Source organism: Cardiocondyla obscurior, linkage group LG24, assembly GCF_019399895.1.
Source record: "Cardiocondyla obscurior isolate alpha-2009 linkage group LG24, Cobs3.1, whole genome shotgun sequence".
In the NCBI taxonomy this organism is placed as follows: domain Eukaryota; kingdom Metazoa; phylum Arthropoda; class Insecta; order Hymenoptera; family Formicidae; genus Cardiocondyla; species Cardiocondyla obscurior.
Window position 1 is genome coordinate 2988103 of NC_091887.1, and position 26018 is coordinate 3014120.

General features: G+C 48.1%; 1 protein-coding gene across 2 annotated transcripts in view; it reads right to left on the reverse strand.

Moving 5' to 3' along the window:
* Positions 1-18903: 18903 nt before the first annotated feature.
* The window catches only part of LOC139111408 (protein apterous-like), a 31323-nt gene continuing 24208 nt past the window's right edge, over positions 18904-26018 (reverse strand). For both annotated transcript variants that reach the window (XM_070671667.1, XM_070671665.1), the window contains exons 4-6: positions 24199-24731; positions 22304-22518; positions 18904-20325 (exon numbers count right to left, since the gene is read on the reverse strand). In XM_070671667.1, the coding sequence (XP_070527768.1) occupies positions 20110-20325; positions 22304-22518; positions 24199-24731 (964 nt within the window). In that variant the 3' untranslated portion in view covers positions 18904-20109. The remainder of the gene's footprint in view (positions 20326-22303; positions 22519-24198; positions 24732-26018) is intronic.

Here is a 26018-nt window from a genome sequence, read left to right on the forward strand (position 1 = left end):
ATTACTTTTTAACGACGTCGGCAGGAGAGCTGCATCGAGCGTTAGATTAACACATTCGTCACCGTGACGGCCGATTATGATTCTCGCGCCGGGTTTTTAATCGCTCGCCAGTGCGACCGTCGTGAGGCGACAGTCACCGCAAATGTCCGGTTTCGCAGAAACTTTTTTTTTATTTTATTTTATTTTATTTTTTTTTTATTTTTTTTTTTTACTGTCTTGATTTTTCAATTAGCGCGCGATATAAAGGCCGTTGCAATCGCTCGTTTAATCAAACGGTGCATTCAAGAGGTGCGTATCACTGCTCCAAAAGAATATGCCTAATCTCCCACACGAAGATTCGATATTCGCAGTATCCTCGACACCTCGAAAAGAAACAAACCCCTTCGCGGCCGCCACCTGCTGGTTTACATCACGCTATCGCGCGGACCTGGCCGGCGATTCATGCCGATAATGACGGCTTACGAGCAGCCAGGCCTTTCCTCGGCGGAAAGAGAGAGTGTCCACGTGTCGAGAAAGGAGGAACGAACGCGTGAAAGAGATGGAGGAGGCGGAGGAACACGTGGTATAATCACGCGGCATTGAAACCACGTATCGCCACAATGGCGACAGAGAGGAGAATCGTCGTCATCGTCATCGTTGGCGGCTGCGCACCGGAATGATTAATGCGTCGCCGCATCTCGGCCTCGCAACACTCACGTCTTAATTCCGCGGCATAATGCCCTTAACGATTTTGTACCGGGCTACGCGTGCTTTTGGTAGCTGATAAGCGCGACAAGCGTTCGGGATCCGCGTTCGTTAGTCCCCGATTGTTCGGCCCGAGTGTCCGCGCCGGGACGCCGTCATGCACGTTGCGCGGACGCGCAACGCCAATGCCCGTTCGCTGAATCGGTTATTAGCTAATCGCCGATCGGTTAACGCGGCCGATCGAGAATCAGGCAATTCGCGGCAAGGAAAAGTCGCCGGGTGCCGGTCGGGGCTGCCGACGGGTACTGTACCCACCGTTGCATCTTCGCGGAATCGAAAAAGCGAGATCCGATTTGCCCGATTTGTCGCGAGCCGCGCGTCTAATTCTCATCGAGAAGGAGCACTCGGCTTCTTTGAACGAAGGGAACAATCCCGGTAGGCGCTCGTTCCCAGGCGCGGCGAGCGGTTCTGAACGTTTCCTGAGCACGGCCGAGAAGCTAGTCGGAACTAGTCGAAAAGGAAGAGTCCGGCGTGCGCTTAAATTGATTTATAGCGAGGGGATGATGAGGCGATGCGCGACGTTAAACGCCGCCTTTACGAGCCGCCGCGCCGCGCCGCGCCGAGGCCGAACCTCCACCTTTGCCTCTGATTGCGGATCATTAATCAGCGGGGTGTCCCGCGCTACCTCTCGCGCCACGTTAACGCGGAACCCCGTCTATCTCTCTCCGCGGGATTGAGTCCTTTCTTGGTCTAATTATACATCGGGACGCGCCGCGAATCGGTACGCGCCTCGCGAAATTCCGAATCGTCGAGCGATGATTGATGGTTACTCTCGCCCCCCTTACCTCTCTCCAGTCTCCTCAGAATACGCGCGTATTTTTCACCCTCTCGTAGAACGGAGACGAAGAGAGAAATCTCGAGGTATCGTGACTACGGAATTGTTAGATATATTTTCTAAATTAATATTTTGCCCGAGAAATTATTTTACGAAAATTGCAAGACGGAAGTTCCGCTCGAGTTACATTCCTCGCGAAAGTGACGATAATTAGCTACATCAGCGGCTCGGAATATGAGCGATTCGCGCCATCAATCGTTGTCTGAGCGGTTCCACCCGGTCCCTTTGTGTCGATGTTTGCACGGCGGATCAAACGGTGTTTGGTCAAATACTTAGTCGCGCCTGTCTAATCTAGTAGCACTAAGACGGGCGCTCGTGGCGTTTATCGGGTCCCCATTGTTTGCTCGTACCGATCGGCGCCGTTTTGTAAGGATTTGACTCGGACAGGCGGCGTAACGCTACCCGTTTGCGCGGCTTAAAGGATTTTATCTGCGTTCCGAGCCGCGTTTTGTTTGAGGACTGAACAGGTGGTGCGATCGCTATCGGCTCCCTTTTTCTTTTTTTTTTCTCCGGGCATCACCATCTCGGTCAGCAAACTTCTACCCGCTCATTAATTTTCTCGTCTTCGAATAGCTGCAATTATTTTTATTCGTCGCTTAAATGAATCGAAGACAAGCGTAAAATGCATATTAATCGGTGTCAAACTTTTGCCCCCGCGCACAATTGAGTTACTAGAGACACAGAGCGGGATCTAAACGCGACGATCAAGGATCATGACCTCCCGATGGACGTACGGCGGGAAAAAAAAGGAAAAAAAAAACGCGGTACGTGGGGTGCACTGATTGCGGCGACCATAAATTCGCTTAATATCTTCATATGGCGGCGATCGGGGAAGGGTTTGAAGCCGCTGGGACAAATGCCCAACATTCTCTCCCGCTCTCCGCCGGTCTCTCCGTCGCTCTTTACCGTTAAATCCACGAAGGGTGGCATAATGCGGCTCACGATCCGCCGGCTCGATATCGGAAGAGGGATAAACAAGCGATTTTTGCAGCCATTTGGTGGCACGCACTTGATGGATTGCGCGGAAGTGCAAACGCGCGATAGTGGATTTAAATAAAATTTAATTATTCTACTGATTACAACAATGTTATCCCGTTAAGCGATTATAATTGCGTGATACTGGGGGATGGCGCAAGGCTAGATACTTTTAAGTTTCTCGCGCAGAAAAAAAGTAACTTTTTACGAACTCGTTTCTGCAAATAAATAATATAGTTATATTAATTGTTTTAGCATTGAAAAAATTAAAATTAAAAAATCTGTTTCTTTATTATATATATTTTTTTTTTGGTAATGAAATGTTTTTTCAATTATAAATTTAAACGCTCGCGTGACTCCAGCTGATACCTTGCAAAATCCAAGTATCCTTTAGCCTTGAGATAAGTTGGCAAAACGCAGGATGAGATAGCAACGGTGTAAAAACGAGGAGCGTGAAAGGGGGCGCGAGGGAAGTGCAAGCGATTCGTCACAGATATTATTTGAAGGGGCTCCCTCGTGGAGCAGGGGCACAATACAAGTCAACACGGCTGTCTGCGTAATGAAGTAGTTTCTGGAGGGTCGGGTCCCACCTAACATAGCGAAGACGAGGCCAGAGGGGAGCCAGTAATTGGGGGGTAGGCCACTCTACCCGCAACCCCCAGGGGGACGACGAAAACCCCTAACATATGCTCTTCACGGTCCTCTTTCTCCTATACTTCTTCTCGCTCGCTCTTTCTAGCCGTATCATCGAGCTCTTTTTTTTATCAAAACGAGCAATTCGATCTGCGTGTAATAGATAAATCTATATCTCGGAGTTTTGTTATCATGAATCTCGGTTATTTTATTTTATTATATTTTTTTTTTACACGTAAATAAAAAAATATTCTTTAAAAATTGATTGATTCAGAAATCTTGAGCTTTTAATCAATTTATCTTCAATCACAAAATATAAAATTGTTTTTAAATTGTAAAAAAAATTTTTTTTTTTTTAATGTTGCTCTCGAACTCTCGATTTCTCGTACAATAATTCTGATACTTCTTCAGTCGGTCTTATTTGGTTTGCCGAGACCAATCGCGACGCCGGATAAATGTCGTCGTCGCGCTCACCTGTCAGATTCACGTGACCGCCGGCGGCTTTTCCGCGGCGGGGGTGAATACGTCGCCCTTACCTACGTTTTTCACGTCGTATTTCCACGTGACTTCCATGTGCTCGTTAGCGTCGGCTTTGAGTGAAATCGAGAGCGTTCGACGTCACCATGGTATATGGAAGGAGAAAGAGAGAGATAGACGAGAGAAGAGGGCACGTGGGAAAGAAAGAGACGCGAACGAGAGTTGAACCACGTCGGCGAAGTTCCTCTCTAATTGGGGTGCGATGGCGACTGGCGCACAGGGATGAAATCCCCGGCTACCGTCCTCTTCAAGCACCGACCCTCTTCGTGACCGATTGCGTGCTCCGCTCTATAGGATTTTCGATTGAAGACACGCTCACAAAAAAGGGCTAACTCTTGACGTTAAAAAAAAAGGAAGAGAAAAAGAAAAAAAAAGAAAAGAAAGAAATTAAAACGTTTTCATGCAATTTTTAATGCATTCATAAAGTTGTAAATTTCTCCTTTCTAGAATTTGATAAAAATTATATTTTTTATATTTATTGGAACTCGAAAATATCTTTAGGTTTTTGCAATTTATGACGTATAAAAGTTTGTAGTTTGTTAAATTTTCTTTTACTCTTTGAAAACAGTGAATCAATTTTTTTTACTTTACATACTTTGCTGCACAAATATATTTTAAAACAGATTTAATAGTTCGGTGACGATAGATCGAATTCGCTCCCCGCGCAATTTCCCCATCAGATTTCGTGGTATTTTAAACGTATACAAAAATCATTCGCCACTGCACCGGTGAATGTTTAACATAAATAGCGGAAGTGATCGCATTAGGTCCACGCGTTAACCTCGGCTAAGCGTGAACGTTTCTTGTGTACGTTCCTCACCCCGCGGTACACACCGCCCTCCCAGGTTCGGGTTTATTGCGTTTTGTGTTACGTTAAGCTTTCGGCGTACACAAAAGGTGCGCCGACGGTTAATGCGGGGTGACGTGTGTTTATAAATATGTGACTGCCGACTGTCGAGGGGTCGTTCGACAACGTGTTCCGGCATCGAATCCTCTACGTAATTTCGCCACCATAAATCACCACGTGAACGTTATCGCGGCCGAGAACAAAAACGCCGAATATTAAATAATTGAGGACGGATTAGGAACAATTAATTGTAATTGCAATTGAATTGATGAACGGACGGCCCTCGAGGTTTCTCACGTGCCGGCTGCATAAAATCAATTTCTGCTGTAATAATTTTGCGCGTCTTTTTCCACCCTCGATGTGTCTAAACTTTTCTGCCATATTCCTCTCGCAGTTTGTTATGTTACAGAAGTCTCCTTTTATCCCGAGAAACTCGACACAGCCTGCCGAGCCCTCCGCTTTGTCAGAATAGCCTCTCACCTCCCCTTTCCTCCCCCGACTTCCTTCCCATCGCGACCCTCGCAACTCGCTCTCTTGGCCGCCTGGTTTCCACCCCGTTTCCACCGGTTCTCACCCCTGCCTCCTCTTTCCTCCCTTCTTTCCTCTCTTCCCGTCAGAGCTAACCTTCCTTACGAAGAGTGAAATTACCTTCGTTACGCGAAACTCGGCTCGCCCCAACCCCTGTATCGAATTTGCTGTCTTTTTTTTTTTTTTTTTTTTCAACGTCCCTTCCCTTTCGCTCTTGCCTCCGCTTCCTTTTTCTTTTTCCGAAGCACTATGTATAACCATCTACAAAATATATGAATATTCTGAGAGAAAAAAAAAAAAAAAAAAAAAGAATGCTCTCTCCGAGAAAAGAAGAAGAAATATGTATATGCACATTAATAAATAAATATATCTTTTACGGGAGAAAGAAAATGTATGTACACATGTACATGGGCGTTAAGAGAAAGATTTTATTGCGCTATTTTTGCTACCTCCTCCGAACGGCCGTTGGGGATGATGCTACGAAAGTAATGGTTCCTTCAGAGACCGAGCAACCCGAGTCGCTACGTGACGCCCGGGATTTATGGTCAGTCGTGACGACGACTTTTTATTATTTTCTGTCCAACGGTGTGTCGCGCACACGCGCGCTCCGGACAAGGGGGAGGGAGAAGGGGGACGGGAAGCGGAGGCGAGGCCGTCGGGCGATGGGGGAGACGATAAGCGGGAGGATACCCGGGAGGTTATTCCACCACGCCGGGGAAGTAAATTAGACAACACTTAGATTGTGTACGCGATATTAAGAGAGGCACACCAAACAGAGATTACTTTGAGATTTCTATAGTTCCCAGAATCCGACATTCGAGTTCCACTTTCTTCTCTCGAAGCTCTCCCCCCTTCCCCCCTCTTCTCTAATATCTATCGCCACCGACGCTGCAACAAAAGGATTCTGCCTTACGGGTTCCGGTTTCGTCGCGCACCTGGGACACGAGGGGTGCCCTGGACCCGCACGATGAGGATTATTATCTACGTGAAGATAAATGGAGTTCATTGGCGAACGATCAATCGCGCGCCGAGGGGGAATCATCACGTCATTGTACGAAAGTACCTTGTCAAATCTGCTACACGGAGATTTGCCACTCGCGTTAGGGAGCGGGGGATCTAACGGGAGACAGTGGCCGTTTTGGATCTCATTCAAATTAGATCGTTCTCAATTGAGAAGCTCGCGCTTCTGAAAGAATATTCACGGGTGTACGATCATAGATTTTTTTTTTCTTTTTTTCTTAATTACAACAGGCTTTTGTGATATAAGTACGGACTTTGTATTAGGTATGCTTTGTTTCACATGTAATATAAATCGAAAGAGAAACACTGTCGGTATAATAATGACTTACACGTCCGATTTTCGAGCGCGTGCATCCGGATACACGTCATCTTTCACACCTCGCGCGGTGTCTCTCGACCTGAAGAGAATCCGCGACATCGATTGTAACGAGTGATTAGTCACGGCCGTTCCGAACGGAAGGTCTCCTTTCGGTCCTCCGTTTACTCGAACGGCGTCTTTTGAAAATAGCTCGGATTCCGCGGCACGCCCTGCCTTCCTTTCCTCCACGCGTCATTAGCGTCCCTAAGGGCGGGAGGCCCTTCTTGCGGGAAAGAAGCCGGGTGAGGCCACGAGGAACCAACGGGGTTCACACCCCCGCAGACGTATCACGTGTCACCCACGCAATGAGCTGGCGCCAGGATCATCGCGCTGCAGTCCGTTTTCGGCCGCCCTTTGTGGCGGCCCGCAAAAATGCCCGATCAGGGCACACGTGCGGCCGAGGTCACTTTCACGACGTTAACCCTCCGGCGATCGCAAAAGCGCGACGGATTACGCGAAGGAAGTTGAATGCATTTTCTATTTTTTTTTCTTTTTTTTTATCTCGCTCTTTAGTAATTGTTATTCTTCTAATAAAAATGTAATTCCTCGAAGAAATATCTCAAGTTCTCGGAATCGCATTGATTTCCCGAATGAATAATTTTGGAACGAAGTTCCTGAGAGCAAGGCGATCTGTTGTATTATATTTCACTTCAAATACCTTGTTAGCATCGATAACAATCCGCACTTTCATCACGGAGCGTGCAATGCTACGGTCGTGCGAATTTTTCTCGTTATATCAAGTGGCAAGCCGAGCTTGATAACGAGTAATTTATTTTTTATATTTTTTTATTTCTCGATTGTCGCAATTCTCGGTCAAAAAATAATTCGAAATGTCTTCACGGGAGATACGATTTTTAAACAGTAATTGCTCAAAGCCTTACGTTAATTAATTAAGTAATAAATTAATTTTCTTTGACCGCACGATTGGCAACAAGATTAATTTTTCCATGTGGAAGCAAGTATTTTTTTTTTTTTTTACGTTTGTTTCTACGAGCGGTTGAACTGCCAGTTAGCTCGTCGTGATTTTCCAAAATGCGGGACGTGGAAAATTCGCGAGAGGCGTCACGGCGGCGAATCTCGGTGGTGGACCAAAAAAAGGAAAAGGACATGATGGAGGCTCGTCGAGCATTTTATGAATAATGATAGCAAGAAACGTTCGCCGGCGAGCGAGGCGTACGGTGGGCGTTCCTCGCTTTTTTACGTTTCACTTTTATGAGTCCATTCGGTTTTACTTGGTGGTGGAGGCACTACACGTCCGGCGGGCATCAAGTGAACCGTCACGACGCCGCGCCGATCCACGATCTAACTATTTCCTGCGACGAAACTTATCTACGTTATTCCGTACGGGCGGCGCGCGGACACCATGCTGGAGATATAACAAAGTCAAAAAAGCGTGAGCAATAAAAAAACGAGCATCCTACGAATTAACGAATAGATACCATTTACTTCTCAATTATTTTAATTTTATTTATTTTATTTTATTTTATTTACTTGTTTTTTTTTTTTTTTTAGACATTGCTCTCTCAAATCTGCACGCAAGCTGAATATTTAATTCCAGCTTGCTATAAATTCTTCAACTTTCAAAACCTTCTCTTATTCCAAAATTCCAGGCATATTATCTCTCGGCGAAACAGTTAAATTTGCAGCTCTACGCTTTCGAGTTACGTGTCATTTAATTTCCAGACGGTCGTCAGTTTCCTTCTGGGTTCTCTAAAATCCAAACTTGTGGGATATAACGTGGTCGCGGTAAAAAATTAAAAACTCTTGAGTTTTTATATCCTACGAGGTCGTATTTCCTCTCCTGATTTCGTAGAATCGCCAACCCGCTGCGCTTCCGTTCTCGCCTCGCCGCGTAGTCCCCGGTTTTCGCGCTTCGTTTTGTTGAAATCTGCCGCGCAAAGGGCGCGACGTGGCCTTTCCTCGAGGTCGAGAGGCAGCGCCCAGCAGGTGCTCTCGCGTATCATATTTACGACAGAGCTGACCTCGGGCCGATCGAAATAAGTTCTCCGCACGGAGTGCGAGGCACACGTGGTCCGATATTCCGCACATGCCGACCGTGCAAGAACGCGTCTTCTCATCTCCCGCTCTCCGTACGGATCCCGATTTATGTGTGGCCCCGCGATCGGACGAATAACGATCTGTAAAGAGGTTTGTAAAGTTGGCGGGTAGCGAGAACCCCGTGGCGTGCTCGCTACGGCCCCCCCTCGACGAGATCGTCGAGGCATCGACGCGGCTCACGCCTCGGCACAAACTTTGTTGGGATCCCGATAGATCTGTCTTGCCATTTCATCTTCTCTCGGCTGTGAAACACGCGTTCTGCGTGACGAAACTCAATTCAGTTCTTCAAATCGATCTATGATTTTTAATCGTTAAATTAGAGTATTTTTACATGACTTTAATTAAAAAAAAAATAGGCTACACACAATTTATATAATTAATTATGTTTTAAACATTCTGCTAATAATTTTTTTTTTTAATTCAAACGACGAAAATAAAATATATTGAGAAGTATACTTATTCCCTTATATTAATGCTCGCGAATATTAGAGACGTCGACGAGACTCACTCGACACGTGATACAATATTTTTCTTCGGCTTGAAACTTTCGAAAGTTCTTCTTATCCCTCTGGTCCTGCTTGTTCCTTTCCTGCGTCTCGCTTCTCATTCTTCCCGACGGTGTTTCTCGAGATATGATCGATGATGTCGTGTCACGGACCGGACGACATGAAACCGGCTACTAACTCTCCTCCTCGCCGTTTTCGATCTGTCGCTTATCATCCTCCGTAAAGAAATATCTTTTTTTTTTTTTTTTTCTTCGTTGGAATATATTGCAACGGAATATCGTACAAGCTTTTGAGATCAATGCCCTGCTAATTGATAAAGGTTTGTTATGACAATCAATATAATGTATAAAATAATATAATTTTAATATTAATGTACACGCGTATAAAAATTGTAATTTTTAATTATATTGATTTCTTCAGGCTTACTGTGCTACAAAAATTTATACGCGAAAGAATTTTATTTGACATTAAAATCGACGACTCGAAGTCTCAACCAAGAATCTGTGAATACGTTTGGTATTATCGCGAAAGATGTACGTTGCGTTTATCTAAAAATCATCTTCGCGAAGTAGAAAGGCAAAGAGAATGGCGATGTATCGGCGCAACAAAGTAGTCAAGTTTGCCCGGCCGGTCGAACATTTTTCGTGTCGAGCCGGTTTCTGCACACCTACACGGCGTCGCGTGGGCCCCGAGACAATCGCCACCTACGAGTCCATTCTTTCGCCCAGCGGCGCGTGCTTGTATAAATGCGATCAAAGATTTACGGTTTTCCTGAGTTACGGCCAATTAATTAAACCGAAAGCAGGAAGGTAGGGCGGTCCGGCCAGGTACTTTCGAAACTTCACCTTGCGGTTCTCCGAGATTAACGTTTCGACCCGGCGACGCGTGATCAACATGTTTTAATAAGTTATAAAAATTCTCTCCCCCAAAAAAATTTTTTTTTAACAATAGCTAACTGCGTCTGCGTTAATCGATAAAAATATTTTAATTAATAGCACTTTAATTAATTTTGAAAATTAGGATAAAGCTGGAATATTTCGCAATAGCATAGTATTTCTCCTTTCCGAGAGGATAACGCTTTACCACGCGACACCGCCTCGGAACGTCGTTCTACATCTCGCAGGTCCCCGGAAAGGCGGGTGTCTCATTCACGCGACTAATCACACGCGACGCGTTCTCGAGGGGGTACAGGGCTGATGATCACCTCGGGGGCGAGGCTGGTGCCGCGCTGGGTGGTCCGACACGAGAGCGCACTCCCCCGGCTTCCTGAATGGAACGCGCGGCTCGTTGTCGCGGCGGCGTCGTTTTCACACATCCCCCTAGCGTCGTCGGATTTCAGATGTAGGCGCGACCGGGGAGCGATGTCGCGCCGAGAGCGTCGAGGAAGCGCGCGAAGGTCCGGTGACGACCTAATGAGGAACAACCGGGGCGCGGTCCCGCTGCCATCTGGTTACCAGCTTCCACGGGACACTGACGTCTCCCCCGCGTTCCCTTCACGCGCTCACGGGAAATTGATGTGGCCCGAGAATTAATGATCCTCGCCCGCTTCCAGGAAGAGGAAAACACGAGGCTTCGATCGAGGCGCGTCTTGAGGCCAGAAACTGCCTCTTACGAAGACGGCGGCGGCCAGAGGCCCGGAGGCTTCGGTATCGACGGGAACCGCGGCGTCTCCTTCCTTCATCCTCCGGGCCGCCGAGATGAGAGAGACGTTCCTCGATTTCTCTTTCGCGTATAAATTACAATATCAACGACACTCGTGGCTTCGATTATTCAAAATCTGTACATCTATCAACGGCGCGAATGTAATTTGCATATAATTTACGTAATCGGTTTCTCACGCCGTGTCACGGCGAAAATAAACGGCCGCGACATAGAGAAACGGAAAATCCAACGTCGTTGATGCGCGTTCGAAGACGAAAGTGGCTAATAATTAAAGAGATTAACAAGAAGGGCAAGATGAATGTAGCGCGTGTCTCGGCGCCAACGACTGTTGGCGATAATCTTCGCGTCACTTCGAGGAACGTTGCGTGAGTCGATCGGCGCCGCGCGTATCGCGTACACGCCTCGCGTGTAACAAGTTTCGCGATGATTTACGCACTTCGCGCCCTCGGAACTAATCCGTATATTTGTTTATTCATCGAGACAACGAGGGAAGACCGCGAAGCTCGCACACCCCGCTCTCGGCTTCGCCCTCAACCTCTCGCCAGGGATCTTCCACCGGTGATTTAAGGTTTCGGGTTTCGATGCACTTCGCCGGTCCGCGCTGTTTACCATTCGCTTGGATTTATCGCCCGAAAGAGATAGCGAATAAATGAGAGCGAGAAAGGGTGATCGGGTTTTACACTCCGATCCCGCGGGAATCTATCTCCTTTTTTTTTCTTTTTTTTTTTTTTTTGAGTGAGAGAATTTTTTAATTTAAGCGTTTTAATTTCGTAATTTACTTGCTTACTGTTATATGCTCTTCTAATAATTATCGCTACGATTTTGTGACAAAATTCAACAGTGCTTCTTTATAAGGGTTTCGCGTATCGTCGATTTTTTTTACTGACGCGGAAAATATCACGCGTGACGTAACCGCCCGTAACTCCTCGATGCCGCCACCAACGTCGTGGTCATTGTTTATTCTTAACGAGGCGGCTTATTAGCTAATTATGCCGCGATGCGTTATTACGACGCGCCGTCGCGGCGCCAACATTGTTCCTTCCTTCCAAGATCGCCGCGAGATTGACGCGCGGGGACGTTCATCGCCGATGAGTAATATCGTCCGGAAAACATTCCCGTTCTCGTCTTTCATTAAAGCTCGTCCGTGTATCGAGCGATGTACCGATAAATCGATTAAACCCAACAGATACGTCCGAAAATTACACTCCACCGACGTCGAAAGCAGACCCTCGATGGGGAAGGGCTTGCGCCCGACAATCCGCCGGTGACTGCAGGAAAAAAGGGAACGAAAAGGGTAAAAATTCTAATTAATTGACGGCCGATCTCGCGCAAGACCCGTGCACCGTTAATTGGCAGCTTATGAACGAACTCGTGGGCTCGTTAGCGTGCGCGAGCGTCACACGTGGCCGGGCGTTCGCGCACGTGGTGCCTGCCTTGTTGTCACGACGGTGCGTTATTTCGGCATCACCGACGGTGGAGGCGGCGCAGGCGACACGCAGGTACCAGGGTGCGACAAAAGCGGCAGCTAACAACGGCGACACAGGTGCAGCGGTCACCGCGATCAATCGCGAACAACGGCCCGTCGAACCGTAACAGCTTTAATGACGTAATCTTGCCTATCCCGCTCCCGCGTCGCCGATCGCGGACTACTTAGAGATCGACCCCTCGATTCCCCGACGCGATCTTCAAATAAAAAGCAAAGCTTGAAAAAGTAGGTATTGTTAAAATAATTCTTTTGTAGCGACGCTTGTTGAAATGTAACTATGTTGCATTATAAAATCAAAAAAAAGTATCAAATTATGAAAAAAGTGTTTTTTTTTTTAATTATAATTGAGGAGTAGTCAATTAAAAATTTTAGGCTTTATTGCAGGACGCAAGTGCTACCTTCGAGCGCCAAAGTTGAAACCTGGGTGTCGCAAATACCATCTCGCTGGCAAATTCTATCACGACTCGAGCTTAGGACCGCGCGGTAGGAGACGTTGAATGGCCCAGATCACCACGTGGGCGATCGCGATGACAAATACGCAGGGGAGTGCAACAACCATGCGTGTCTTCTCGCGCGGTCCCGCCTACCGACTTTGCTCGGCAGCGATGCGTACTGTTACACATATCGCGAACGACGACGGTACATCGCGACGCAAAAGTCGTCCTTTTGCTCGTCGGGCGCTTTGAAACCGACGCGTTTATGCGTGTGTCACGCGCGGTCGATTATATTGTCCGCTCGATCGTCGATTTATTAATTAAACTGTCGCATAGCCCGTTTATTATAATGACAATCGATACGCCGCTTGTCAAAGATCACAAATTGCGCGCGGAGCGTAACTGGACGTCCGCTCTCGTGATAACGACTCACTCTTACGATCGCTCGGTTTGTAACGAAGCGACGGTTCTTCGCGGACTGTACTCTCGGAATTAATGGAACGCAATTAACTCACGTTTAGCACAAGCGCGGAGAATTCATCGGCGACTCCTATCGCGATAATTGTCGACCGGAGTACTCGCGGACGGTCCCTGCCCGCCAGGAGGAAAAGGGGTGAGGCCGATGCGAGTTTTGTTCGCGGTTGTACCAACGTGACATCTCGCAGCTATTACGCTGACTCGCGGCGGCAGGTGCAACATTGCTCACTGTCCCCGCGCCGATATATTCAAATGCCCGACCGCCGCCGTTCGGCTTGCCATTTTGCAACGAGGGCCCCCCCTCGCCCCTGTCATCTCTCTTCGGTCTAAGTGCCTTGCCTCTCGCCCTTGCCGTCTTCCTAGGTACTCTCCGCGGTCTATACGCGTGACTCTCGCGCCTCGTTTCTTTTTTTCTTTTTTTTTTCCCTCCTCTCGGGCTTCCTTTTCCTCTTCGCCCGTCGTCTCTCTTTTCGGCGCGCCCGTGAGCCGCTAATTAGCGCGGACTTTGCGCGCCGCGCGGATCCGTGGAATCCGCGCGGGTTATTTGTCACCCAGAGGAAGTTTCCTCTCCTGGTCTCTCTCCTTACCCCGCGCTCTCACGCCTTTCTTCTTGCTCCTCTCCTTCATCTCGCGCTCCTCCAGAATTCTGCGCGCGCGACCCTCTAACGGCACCCCGTCTGTTCACCGCTGGAATCAGCGGTCTTCCTTTTTCCTTGCAGCTCTTAGTGACGGCTCCTTCAATGCGCTTTATCTACTGTCGCGGCCACCGCGCAATTTTGCCGTGCGTCTATCATCTCAGATACGTTCGTTGATCTTTTTCTCGAGCAGTAATATTTATTGAAAGCCCGACGAGCAGTAAGAATAAACACGAGACGAGAAATATAAGAGAAATTTATTCTGCAAATTGATTAAAAATTAAAATAAAAGTTCCGGATTTGTATTTAGAATTTATTTTTTTTCTAAAGATCTAGGTTTCCAGCTTTAAATTTCTAATTAAAAATTATAAGAAATTTTTTTAGGAATTATTCTAAATCGATTTGTTAGAGCTCTGGGAATTTTTGATGTTCAAAAGATCCTACTATGGAACTATAGCTTTCACGGTACACTCCCTATTCAAGTTTATCCAACGTATTTAGGGGACTACGTGCTGCGCTACGGGGTATGAATAAATAGCACCGTGCCCGCGTCTCCTCTCTCGTTCTCCCCCGTCTCTCTTTTGCCTCGCCGTGCTCCGCTTTGACCGGCTGAGGGGCGAAGGGGCGAGGGAACGGGCGGAGGGTGAGCACGTGGCTTTTGATACTCCCGTCACGGCGATCTTCGCGGCCGCGCCTTGAAGTCTGAATTATTGGCCCAGAAGAGCGGCGCCCCTTGTCGAATGGTATCCGAGCGTGACGTCAACAGCACCCAGTGGGTGGCAGAGAAAAACGGAGCCCGCAAATATCCCGCAAGCGCGTGCACACGAGTGCTCTTGTTCCCTTTCGCTCGGGGACTCGGAAAAGAGAGAAGAACGGCGAAGCGAGATGAACTGCCGAAAGGAGAGCAGCGCGAAGACGTCGGATCTTTCCGTAAGATCCGGCGATCAATAATCACGGTTTGATGAACATCTGATTATCCGCGAATCCACGCCTGTGGTCCTCGTCTTATAATCGCCAACGAATCGCGATTATCTCGCCAAGCAGATTAGTTATTTCGGATTGTAATGGCGTTTCCGTGATTGCGACGCGTAGCTTCACATTTTTAAATACCGAAATCACGAGAGGAAGAAAAGCCTGCAATCTCCAGTGACTCGACAAGCCGAGCGAGAAGCGACCGCGTGTTTCGTTCCGACAGTCGCGACGGTAAGCTATGAGGACTTGGTCGAGGAGTCCGCGTGACAAGAAATCGCACAAATGCGTCGCGTCGATGCTTGGGGTCTTTCTCGTGACACGGTGTTCAGGCGCGGGAGCGATGAAAAAAAAAGAAGCGGGGAAAAGGGGGTCGGCGAAAGGACGGCCGTGTGAGCGCACCGCTCGAGGAAGTGCTCGGCAACCAGACGAGCCGAGTCGAGATGAAACGCGACGAGTCTCCGACGAAAGTGAAGCCGGGGCGAGGTGTATCCGCGCGTGGCGGAAGAGCGAGGCATTAAAAAATCAGGAAGCGGAGTCTAATGAGCGGGCCGACACTAGGAAGCAGTGTCACGTGGCGCGGGCCGCATTAACGACACTCCTTTTTTTACACTTTCTCGGCCGCGGAAAGAGCGCTTCGCGGAATCTTCTTATCGCGATAAGGGAGCCGAGGTGAAATGAAGATGCAGGCGGCGAGATATGGACAAGTTAGACGCGGCGCGTAGACGTGACGTGCATCTGTGCCCGGCCGAGCAAAATGCATTTTAGATTACGAAACGCTCACGAAAGTATATCATAAATATAAAACATGGGGGAGGAGGAGAGCGTAATTAGACGCGTAATTAAAAGTAATAAATGACGCTCGTAGAGATTTGTCGAAACCGGCTACAAATTCCGCAATCGGAGCGGCAGATGGGAATAAACAATCCCGGCTCTGCGCGTTATCACCGGCTCCTCGTTATCTACATAGCTTGCATAACTCCCACCGCCGTTCGCGGCCATTAATTAACCAAACGCGCGTTTTATGCCTACCCACCGCCGGCATCGGCAATCGGAATTACTCATTCGGAATAAAGTCTTAATTAATTCACGATTGTTTGCGCGTTTTTTTTTTTTTTTTTATTATTATTTTTATTTTATTGCCGCCGACTGCCACGATTAGGATTCTTTGATGATGCCGAACTCACCTGCGATTTTCCCATCTCCTTGCAAATCAAAGACGTAAACTTTTGTAATTTACACAATTGCTTATGTTCTTAACGAAAACTTGCATAGGAAATTATCGATGACATAAATACTGTGAAGACGCAAGAATTAATTTTTGTCTCGCAACTCGAATCTTTTTCCAAATCTCTCAAAATTAACTATCGAGATATTTTACTCACATATTTCGAAATTTTAAGAATGCGTAAGCACCAGATGATAAAAAAAAAATTGAAAAATAAACGATTTGACATTTTCAGTCGCCGGACGGAATCTCATGTCCAATTTTCATAAATTTCATATGTTTATCTTTTGAAACTACGATAATTTGTGTTTTACCTTGAAGTCTAAGCTCGGCATAAAACTGTGTCTCAAGATTAAAATATTAGTCGGCGCTTGATTTAAAAACAAAAGCGAGGAAGTTCACAAAAATCATTACAAAGTTCCGAGATGACCAAGACGTCGATATTTATTTTTTCCGCATCGTGCACGCTGTTTGTCGAAACTGCGGAGCCTGCGATCGAACGACTTACAGATTTCTCACCGACCTCTGTCGATGCGTATCGGTTCCGAGAAGCTCACGGCGACGATTTCGTGTCCGACATCCATGTCCCGAATATCGGTTTCACGGGCGCACGAGCCCGAGATCGAGGAGGCGGCCGAAAATTGTGAGCTATTTCCGATCGGCTATCAAAATCGGCGATGGAACAAACTCGCGCTTGTTCCAGTCACATACGAAGATCGTTCGTTCTGAAAACCGATGAGGCGTGACGGAGGCGACCGACGACGGATTCCTAGATCCCCGTAGCCGATGCCGTGGCTCGTTTACTGTCCTATGTCCTCTGACCGGTTCCAGGATCGAGATACCGATAGCGCGGATGATCGATGCCGGACCGTGCGGACTGAAAATCGCTGATGACAGTGCGACGGTGTCGAGCATCGACGTCTCATTTACCTCGCCGTGCGCGACGGACAATTCTTCGCAGCACCGATCTCGTGGATCATCGCAAGGAATAATACCAGAAGAACAGTGAAAACCACCTCCGCTTCTAAAGAAAAATACATCAAATGCACAAAAAAAAAAGGAACAGTAGAATTCCTCGCCAGAATTGTTTCTTTCATTAAATCTCAAACGACGGCGATTAAAATCAAACGAAATTAAGCGGTACGATTGACAATGGTGAGAAAAATGCGAGATACTTTTCGAAAGTAACGGAACCCGCGACTGGTCGCCAAGCTGGAGGGTTGTCTCTCCTCGCCGATGTGGATGTCGCCACAGCGCCGCTCCTTTTATCCGCCGTCGTCCTTTTTTGGCATAGAAATTCAACGAATAATCGCGCGCTGAAATCGCATCGGCGCGCTCGCTATGCGTCCTGAATGCAGCACGATGCATATTGCATAGCCGGAGGAAAGCCGCCGTCGCTCGCGTCGCAATCCTATGTGCGAGCTAGGAGTTCTCTTGGAAATCGGAACGCGGGGCGACGTTCGTGAAACAACATTTATATAGACCCTTTTTTTTAACAAACTCTCAACGACCGGACAGGAAATCGTACACGCCCGAGCGAGCGGGCAAAATCAGCGCGAAGCAAATAAATAAATCACTCGAGACTTCTTGCTTTTTTTTTTCGCTCGATTGCCAGGTTTAGTGTGTCATAAATTACATCTATTATGTCGCAATTAATATTAATATTAAATTTATCTATTACTCTTGTCAGTCGCGTGAAAGAAATGAAATAAACGTGCACCTATTTATTGCATTTTTACGAAATTAATATTACAAAAAAAAGAAGAGCGATATATTCATTTTCTTGCATTTATATTCTTGTCTTTTTTTCTGTTAAATTCTGTCAACTTGCGATCTTTCTCTGTAAAAAAAAAAAAAAAAAAAAAGCGGAGAGGAGAAGAGATATAAATCGATAACGACATAATAGACCAGCGAGCGGGATCTTTATGATGCCCCATAACGGACGCTTGTTGCGAGTCTCCAGTGTGGAGAGAAAAAAAACACTCGTACAGAATTCCGCTTCTGTGCTCGGCGCGCGTAATTTACGCGAGGCTGGTATCCCCAGTCTTGCGTAATTCGGTCCGCCATGCGGGACATAATTTCAGCTTTAACAACCGCGGGACGCATCGCGTTTTCATAGCTCCGCATAATCGGGCCGTTAAACGGGCCGTCCAAGAAAAAATCCAACGAATGCCGCGTGTCTCCGATGCCGGACGGACGAGTCTCATAAAATCAAGACGGGAAATATGAATAACGAGCGGCGCAGCCCGCGCCGCGAAAGGCCGCGTTTATTTCTCGATACCTTCCGAAGTCCCACAAGAGCGAACGCGATAAATCTGAAATTAATTCTAAATCTAAGCTCAAAAATCGTACGAGTTCGAACTCGCGGCGACGTTCTTTCCCCTTCGATCGACTTTTAAAAGCGTCTTATGTCGAAATGGTTTCACGCGTTTCCTCATTTTTTTTTTATTCTTCTTTTTTTTTGTGCATGCTTATAAACGGAGCGTGTTGGAGTATTCCACCATTATTACCGGTCAGTGAATCCGGCCTGCCGGTTGACCGACTGGTAAGACAGGACGGACAATACGCGCGCCGGTTTTTTGCCGGGTGAAATTCTGGTTCACCGTCGCGGTTTGCACGCCACGCGACTTTCCACTGCGTCTCCTTCGTGGAAACTCGCGGATTCTGTTGCCGAGAGCCAATTCCGCTAACAGGTGAATAATATATGATTGTGAATTCAGAAGAAACGCAGCTTCGCGGCTGCGAAAAAGGCAATGGTATTGCTCGAACATTTTCTTCAAAATTTCACGTAACTCGGATTTATTTCAGCGTTCTTTTCAATTCGAATTCATATCGAGGGAGCTCGGGAAAAGTGGCTGCGGGTCGGAAAGCGAGCTGGGCTCGAGATAAAAAAAAAAAAATAAATTTGGAGTGGGACCAGAAGGGAAAAAGGCGCGGGGAAAGATACATTTACACATGCAGACACGCGGGGTGTATTGTCAAAATATATTCAATGAAAAAATGATCTTGCAAAAGTTCTGGACAATCTTTCCGCATCGTTACAAGGAGGACTAATAGTAGGAGCAATAATTAACAGTAGTGTCCTGCGTATCCTCGTTTACTATTACTTTCACCTCTCGCCTAGAGAAGCACGACCGCTACCGAATGCAATTAATGGGGGCCCTACAACCTATAACGGTGCCTTAAGAGAAACGCGCGAGGAACGTCCTTTATTTACAATGATAACCAGGCCGAACCGCGGGTCGCTTCTTCGTCCGTGCCGCGGGATGATCTTGAGCAATAATTACAATAACGCGAGTTCGTAGCTCGTTCTTTTTTTTCTTTTTTTTTTTTTTTTTTCCTTTTATAAATAATTATTTTTCCGTCAAAATCTGGCGTTTCGCTCGAGCGCTCGACAAAGCGGTCTTCCGAGATAAGTCCGTCTTTCGATATAGACATCTGCTCTTATTTACACGCGACAATTAGAAAAATGTTAACTGCCGAGCAACCGGAAAAGCGTAAAACGGTTCTCGAGAGACGAGCATAAGAGAAATTAGAATTGTAAAATAATTATGTGACAGTCGAGGCTTTTGAAACGCAAATGACGAACCTTAGGATAGAAAAGCTAGTCGAGTACTCGCAAAACGCCGGGTTTTCACACAGCACTGGTAATGTTCGCGATCCTTAATTAGACTTAGACGAATAAATAGATCTCGTTCGCTAATTACATTGCCCTCAACGAACGACTTTAGCGTTCATGCGACGGTGCGCCGCGCAATTCAAGCTACAATAAATACAACGATTTTCACTGATTAAACAGATCCACGCGTCGGCGCGGCACAAACTCTACATTGCCTCGATCCGGAGCGAGCCGATCTTCGCGGGACGAGAAGCGGCAGCTTCCCGTCCGTCTCGTCGGGCAAGCTTCGCCGGCCAAGGCGCGGGTCGGCGCGCTCGAAAAATGCACCCCTCGAGTCCTGCTCGATCCGCAAATTTTCGTCTCGCGGGAACGTCACACTCTTTCTTTTTTACACACGCTCACCTATTCGCGGGGCGTCGCCTTCGCGACGCTACACGCGGGCGATCGTCACTCACGTGAGAAATAGTCCGGGGAGGCTGCGCACCCAAACACCGATGTCCCGCAGGTGGACGTGGACGCGCGACACTAGCCGGAAAGCGCGGACTCGGTCATCAGGGATCACGCGCAGTCCAGGGATGCCAGAGATGCGGGGCTGTGAGGACCGCCGAGCATGAAAGGTGGGCTCATCGGCGGCCCGCCGCTTCCGGTGCTGTTCCCATAGAGCTCAAGGTCGCCGAGATTGCCACCGTCCACCCCGCCGTCGCACTTATCGGACTTGCCCTCCTGCTTCAGCACCATGCGTCTCCATTTTGCCCGCGCGTTCTGGAACCAGACCTGTGAACAAGATCGCCGAGAGGTTCGCTCGTTACACGCCACGTAAAGCTTGGGTGATCGCCGAAAATTCGCGTGGCGTATCATAATCGGCACGAGAGAAAAATTAATTGCCAATCAATTTTAAATGACGTTGAGCGTCTTTAAGAGTCAGCAGTTTTCACGACAGGCCAAAGGGAATTTATAAAGCCGCGATTCGCGGCGGCGTGAGATAAGAGTTCCTATTCTCGTTCACGCGCGCACCTTTTGCCATTCTCTGTATTCGCATTAGATGAAAGACGGCGCGATCCGACGTCGCCATTTTCAAGACAGTCTCCTCCCCCGCGAACCGCCGGCAAAAGAACCCGCGGAGCCGTCTACTCGTGCGTGTCCCCCCTCGAGTGCGTGAACGCGCGCGCAAGTATTCGTGCGTTTCGCGATCAATATCAAGCAAGATGGCGACCAAGAACCCTACGAATACAATAGCGGCCACCTCCAACCCTCCCCACGGTGAGTGGGCGCAGAAGCGAGGCGATGTAACAACTGGAATGATTGTTACGCGGAAGATCGGAGAAAACATGGCGATCGTTTCTGCGCGACGTCATTTTTCCTTCTTAAAATTCGTGCCCCACAGTACTTTAAACAAAATGATTCCGTTGAGGATTAAAAAAAAAAAAAAGAAAATTGCCGCAAAAGTTTTGAAGTCTCCGACGCAAAGATAAGACAATTATTTTTATTCTTCGATACAACTATTTTTTACTTCAATATCTTTAGACAGTAAATTAATTTACTGGAAAAAAATATATTAATCTTAATTTCTACTGAACTTTAACAAACGATAAAAACTGTGCTTATACTAAAAAAAATTTTTTTTTTTAATTAAATAAATAAAATAAAAAAGAACCGAATGTGAAAGAGATCGCCTGGGCATGCAAAGCTCCTCGTTTCCGTGCCACTGCGCGTTCCTCTCGCCTCGCCTCATTTACCTTTAAATCGTCGGTATCTCCCGCGCCCGATCGTTCTCCCTTTTCATCCGCGCGCGTCCACGGCACGCTTCACAAAGGAACGACGCGCGCGAAACTTTCGTAACAGCCTAATAATTTAACGGTAGTGGGTTAACGAGAGCGTGCCGGCGGCGGGCCCGACGTTACGACGCGGCCTGGCCGTCGACCGCCGGGCGTTTTGACTGTCTCCGGATTGACGCCGGTTCGTAATTACGGCGAAAGGCCGCAGCCTCCCGTCGACGGAAATATCGCTCCGTTCCGCGCGGTTCTTTTAACTTCGCAGCCGCGCTGTACGCGCCGCACTAATTGGGAGGAGCGCGCGTGTCTACGCGCACGGTGAATATTTTTATAGGGCCACCCTCCCGAAATGAGAGAGGCCGACGGGGTCGCGAGCGAGAGAGCCCACCGGCTATCCATCTTCGGATTTTCCTTTTGCTCACGGGTCGCCGCGATCTCGTTATTTTTCGTTATTTTACGTTATTTTTCTCGCGGTGATTTATATATCTACACGACGACCGATAAGTTAAATCTATTGTGCAGTAGACTTCGTCGCATTTTACAAAAAAAATGTAAGCTTACATCAAAGGCAATTTAACGAGATGTCCTTATTGATTAATTACGTAGCAAATTAGATAAATTAATTTTAAAGAATATAAATAAATTCATCAAGACACTCGGATTTTAATAATTTTTTTTTCTCTTTTTTTTTTTATTCGTTTAAAACTTCTTTTGGTATTAAACAGCACTTGAAATTAATTAATGACTGTAATGAAATTCATGTAAAATACAATATTCTCCGTACACATATACGCGTCTGAGTTATATACGATTAAACGCGCGGGGCAAAGTTATAATTACAATTGCGTCAGTACGTAACCACTTTCGAAGTTGGACGCGACACGGTTAGGAGCCTAACGAAATCGAAACGAGGAAATTCCAGTTTCGACATCGCGTTAAGAGAAAACGCGGAATTGCGAGCCGGGGCAGTTTCTGCTTACCTGCAACACCCTTTTCGGCAAGCCAGTTTTCTGGGAAAGCTGCTTGAGATCCTTCGCGTCGGGATTGTGATTGATCGCGAAGTAGCTCTTCATCGTCCTCAACTGGTGATGCTTGAAGCTCGTTCTCATCCGCTTCGTCCTGCTGTTGGAGCCGGGCATGCCGGGGGTGCCTGGGCCCCTACCGAAGGGCATGTCTATATAGTCCGCGTTTAAATCTGCAACGTAAATTCAGAAATGGCACCGTCATCGAGACTGATCCAACTTCGATTGAAAGCTATCTTAGAATCTATTGCAACACATTGTATCAAATGATAACGTGTTAATTGATGTTAATTGTTTACTCGGCGAATTTTAATTATCCAGTTGTGTGGGTCACGATAGATAATTTTATAATATAAAAAAATCGAGACGCGTTGAAGCTATCTGACCGTCCGCGATCTATCTCGCGGATATTCTGTTGATTTTTTCTAAAAAAAAAAAAAAACTTCGATAGAGTTTGATACGCGGAGAGATGGAGAACTCATGTTTTATCCCGGCGGATCAATTTGCTCGCGCAACGTCGACAGGATCATCCTTGTAGGCAGAGGTGCGCGATAGATCGGCGTGGCCGTGAATAAGGTATCGTGCCTACAAACTATTTGCTGTATAGAGCTGTAATTGGCCGTGTATCTATCGGCCTTTCGCGTACGCTATCGCCGTTTTCCTTCCCCTCTGGCCTCTCTAATCCGCCTCTTTACGCTCGGGGAGCTAATGAGCTGTGATACGCATCACAAACAGCGTTAGAACCCGCTTCCGTCGCGTCGGCTCAGCGTGATCGCTCGTGCTCGAAACCTGGTAGATAATTCTATCCGAATCAAATCGCGGGCTGTATCAGAACAAGATGAGGAATGAAAGATATTTAACAGATTCGTGAAACTATATTATTACTATTTTTATTTTTTACTTTTTATTTTTTTTTTTTTAAGTTACAATCGCAGCATATCTTTTCCGTGTTTTTTTTTTCTCTTTCACAAGAGCAATTCAAGCTTTTAACATTGCAATCAGGTGACACGAACCTCGTCGTTCGATCGGTCGGCCCGCGCCAACGGCTCACATCAAACAATTAATCCCGGCAATCTGTGCGAACGATTTGTTCGCGCGTAAGACTGCACGCTGCGAACTACAACCATAACTCAGACGTTACTAAACACACGGTCGTTTATCTCGCCTCGGTAAGCGCGGATCGCGGGCCCTTAGCGGCGGCCGTGAAAAATTGTCGGCATGATCCACGATAGATCGGAGAGCCCGCGCAGCTTGCGGTGCTGGATGATCACCTGCGCACGCCGCCACGATCCTTTTTCACGACGACACGGCGACACCGAAGCGGCCTCCTCCGGCGAGCGAGAAAAAAAAGGAAGACGGCGACGAGGTGGCAAGTGGAAGTTTCGTCGACGGTTTTTTCGGCCGGCGGTACCACCGGCTCTTTCCCACGATCGGTCTCGACAATCGACTCGGAAATTGAGTTCTCCCCGGTCTAACCGGGCACGCCGCCCACGCGTCGCGTCTCGTCCCGGAGACTCGAATTCGGGAATTTATGCCGCGGCCGACAAATTTTATCGGGCTTCGGTGGCAGGCATCGCACGCCCACGCGCGCCCGTAAATCACGGGCCGGCCGAGCCGTGTTCCCGCGTGCGACGACGCGATCGGAGCTCACCTCTCGGCGACGGATACCGAGAGACATATCTCAGCCTTCTCGATCCGCCGGTCTTCTCGCGCTGCCTCTATCTCGCGAGCGATCCTCTAAATCAGACCGCGAGGCTCCCGAAAATTTAGAAGCGTTATAAATCGGTGATCGCACAATTGGAATTTATCTCGCATTCTCCTGGAACTAGAATAAAACAAAGCCTGTGACTTACCGAGACTCGCGGTCATACCCTCGAGGTCCTTGGGCTTCCTTTTCCTGGGCCTGCCCTTCTGCCTGGGCGGCGGGACCACGGCGGCGGCGCCGTTGAAGTAGGGCACCTTCGGGGGCGAGGAAGCGTCGGGTACGGAAGGCGTGGAGGGCTGCAGCGGCACGGGGCTGACGTGACTGTGCGGATGCTGGGGGTGCATCGAGTGATGAGGGTGCGGCGGCGCGTGATGGTGATGATGATGGTGATGGAGGTACTCGGGCGAGGGGAAAGGCTGGCCGGGGTAGTGCGGTCCGGGCGGGTAAACCGGGACTGGCGGGCTCTGGGCCGGATGCAGCTCGGCGCCCATCTCGTAGTGCAGCCGGCAAAGCACGGCGCCGTCCCGCATGCCAAAGTGATCGCCCTTCGTCAAGAGCACCGCGCACACCGCGCACGAGAAGCAGCGCACGTGGAAGACGAGCTCGCGCGCACGCATCACCAGCTCCGACGCCAGGATCGCCGCCTGGCAGCGCGCGCACCGCTTCATGCTGCCGAACATCCTGCGAACAACAGAACGTGGGTGATCAATATTACGCCGTGATGAATGCCACGGCGACGCGCGCGGATCGTGCCGAGCGACGGTTGCGTCTCGGAATGATTTAACTACTCCGCTCGCTGAACGGTCACGGTTAAAAACGTCAGGCAGGATTAAGAGCGAGGGATAAAAAAATGTGCGAAGTAATCCGGCCGATGTGATCAAAGGGGGCGAGACTGGGTGCGCAACAAATGCACGGCGCGCGTGCTATTATTAAAACTATACCTGATGAATCCTTCCGAGCGAAAACAAGCCTCGTCACCGGCGGCGTTATTCCAATATAAACTCATTCCGCACGTCCGACTGCTATCGCGTCGCGATAGCCCTCGGGTATCGGACCAATGTTCTCGATAGAGTTCCGCTAAAGAGAGACCACGTCGACCGGGGGGAAGGGAGAGTGAGAAAACGACGAGAAAAAGTCGCGAGCGAAAAGAAAGAGAGAAAAAACGGAGGAGAGGACGGTGCCGGTCGGGCGATATCGCGAAGGCCGGCAAAGATACGTCGCTCCGCGCAAACGGAGAGCGAAAAGGGGGAGGAGAAGGGGAGTATACCGATGCACCGGGCGCCGTGACATCGCTACTGCATTAGCGGCACCCTGCAGTCTCCATTACCGGAGCCGGTCGACTATCTGGCCGACAACCGCGCCGCGGCTACCTACCCGACCACTTATCTCGCTCCGCGCCTTCCAAATATATTACCACCCCGTCCCCCGCTCGCGCGCCCCCGCCGCTAAAGAACCTAGATAAAGACGTGGACCGATCTTATAACGCCGATCCCGGGGAGCCGGTCTCTGCTGCGCGTACGCGCGGCCCTTTACGACGTCCCGGCGCTATCGAATCGGAAATGGACGATTTTGGCGACGACCGGACCCCGAAAAAGGAACAACGCTTCGAAGAAGCTCGCGATCTTCAACCTCCGTCGTATACGAATCGCTGAAAACCCTCCGTAAAATATCTGGACCGTCTCGATATTCTATGTTTTTATCATTATTATTTTATATATATATTAATTTTTTTTTTTTCTTTGTTATCTGTCACTTCTCTTGTTTCTATTTGGAGTTAAATTGGTTTTAAAGTTTTAGATTTAATGCAAACACCTCAATTTTATTTGTATTCTCAAACGGATTCCGGAATAATTGTAAAATTTTGTTCAAGTTTAGATTGTAAAATATAGATATTGCATATTTGGCGCAAAGATTTCACTTCGAAGCCGTCGGTCGTCGTCAAGCTTCTTGAACGATTGATGGATACGC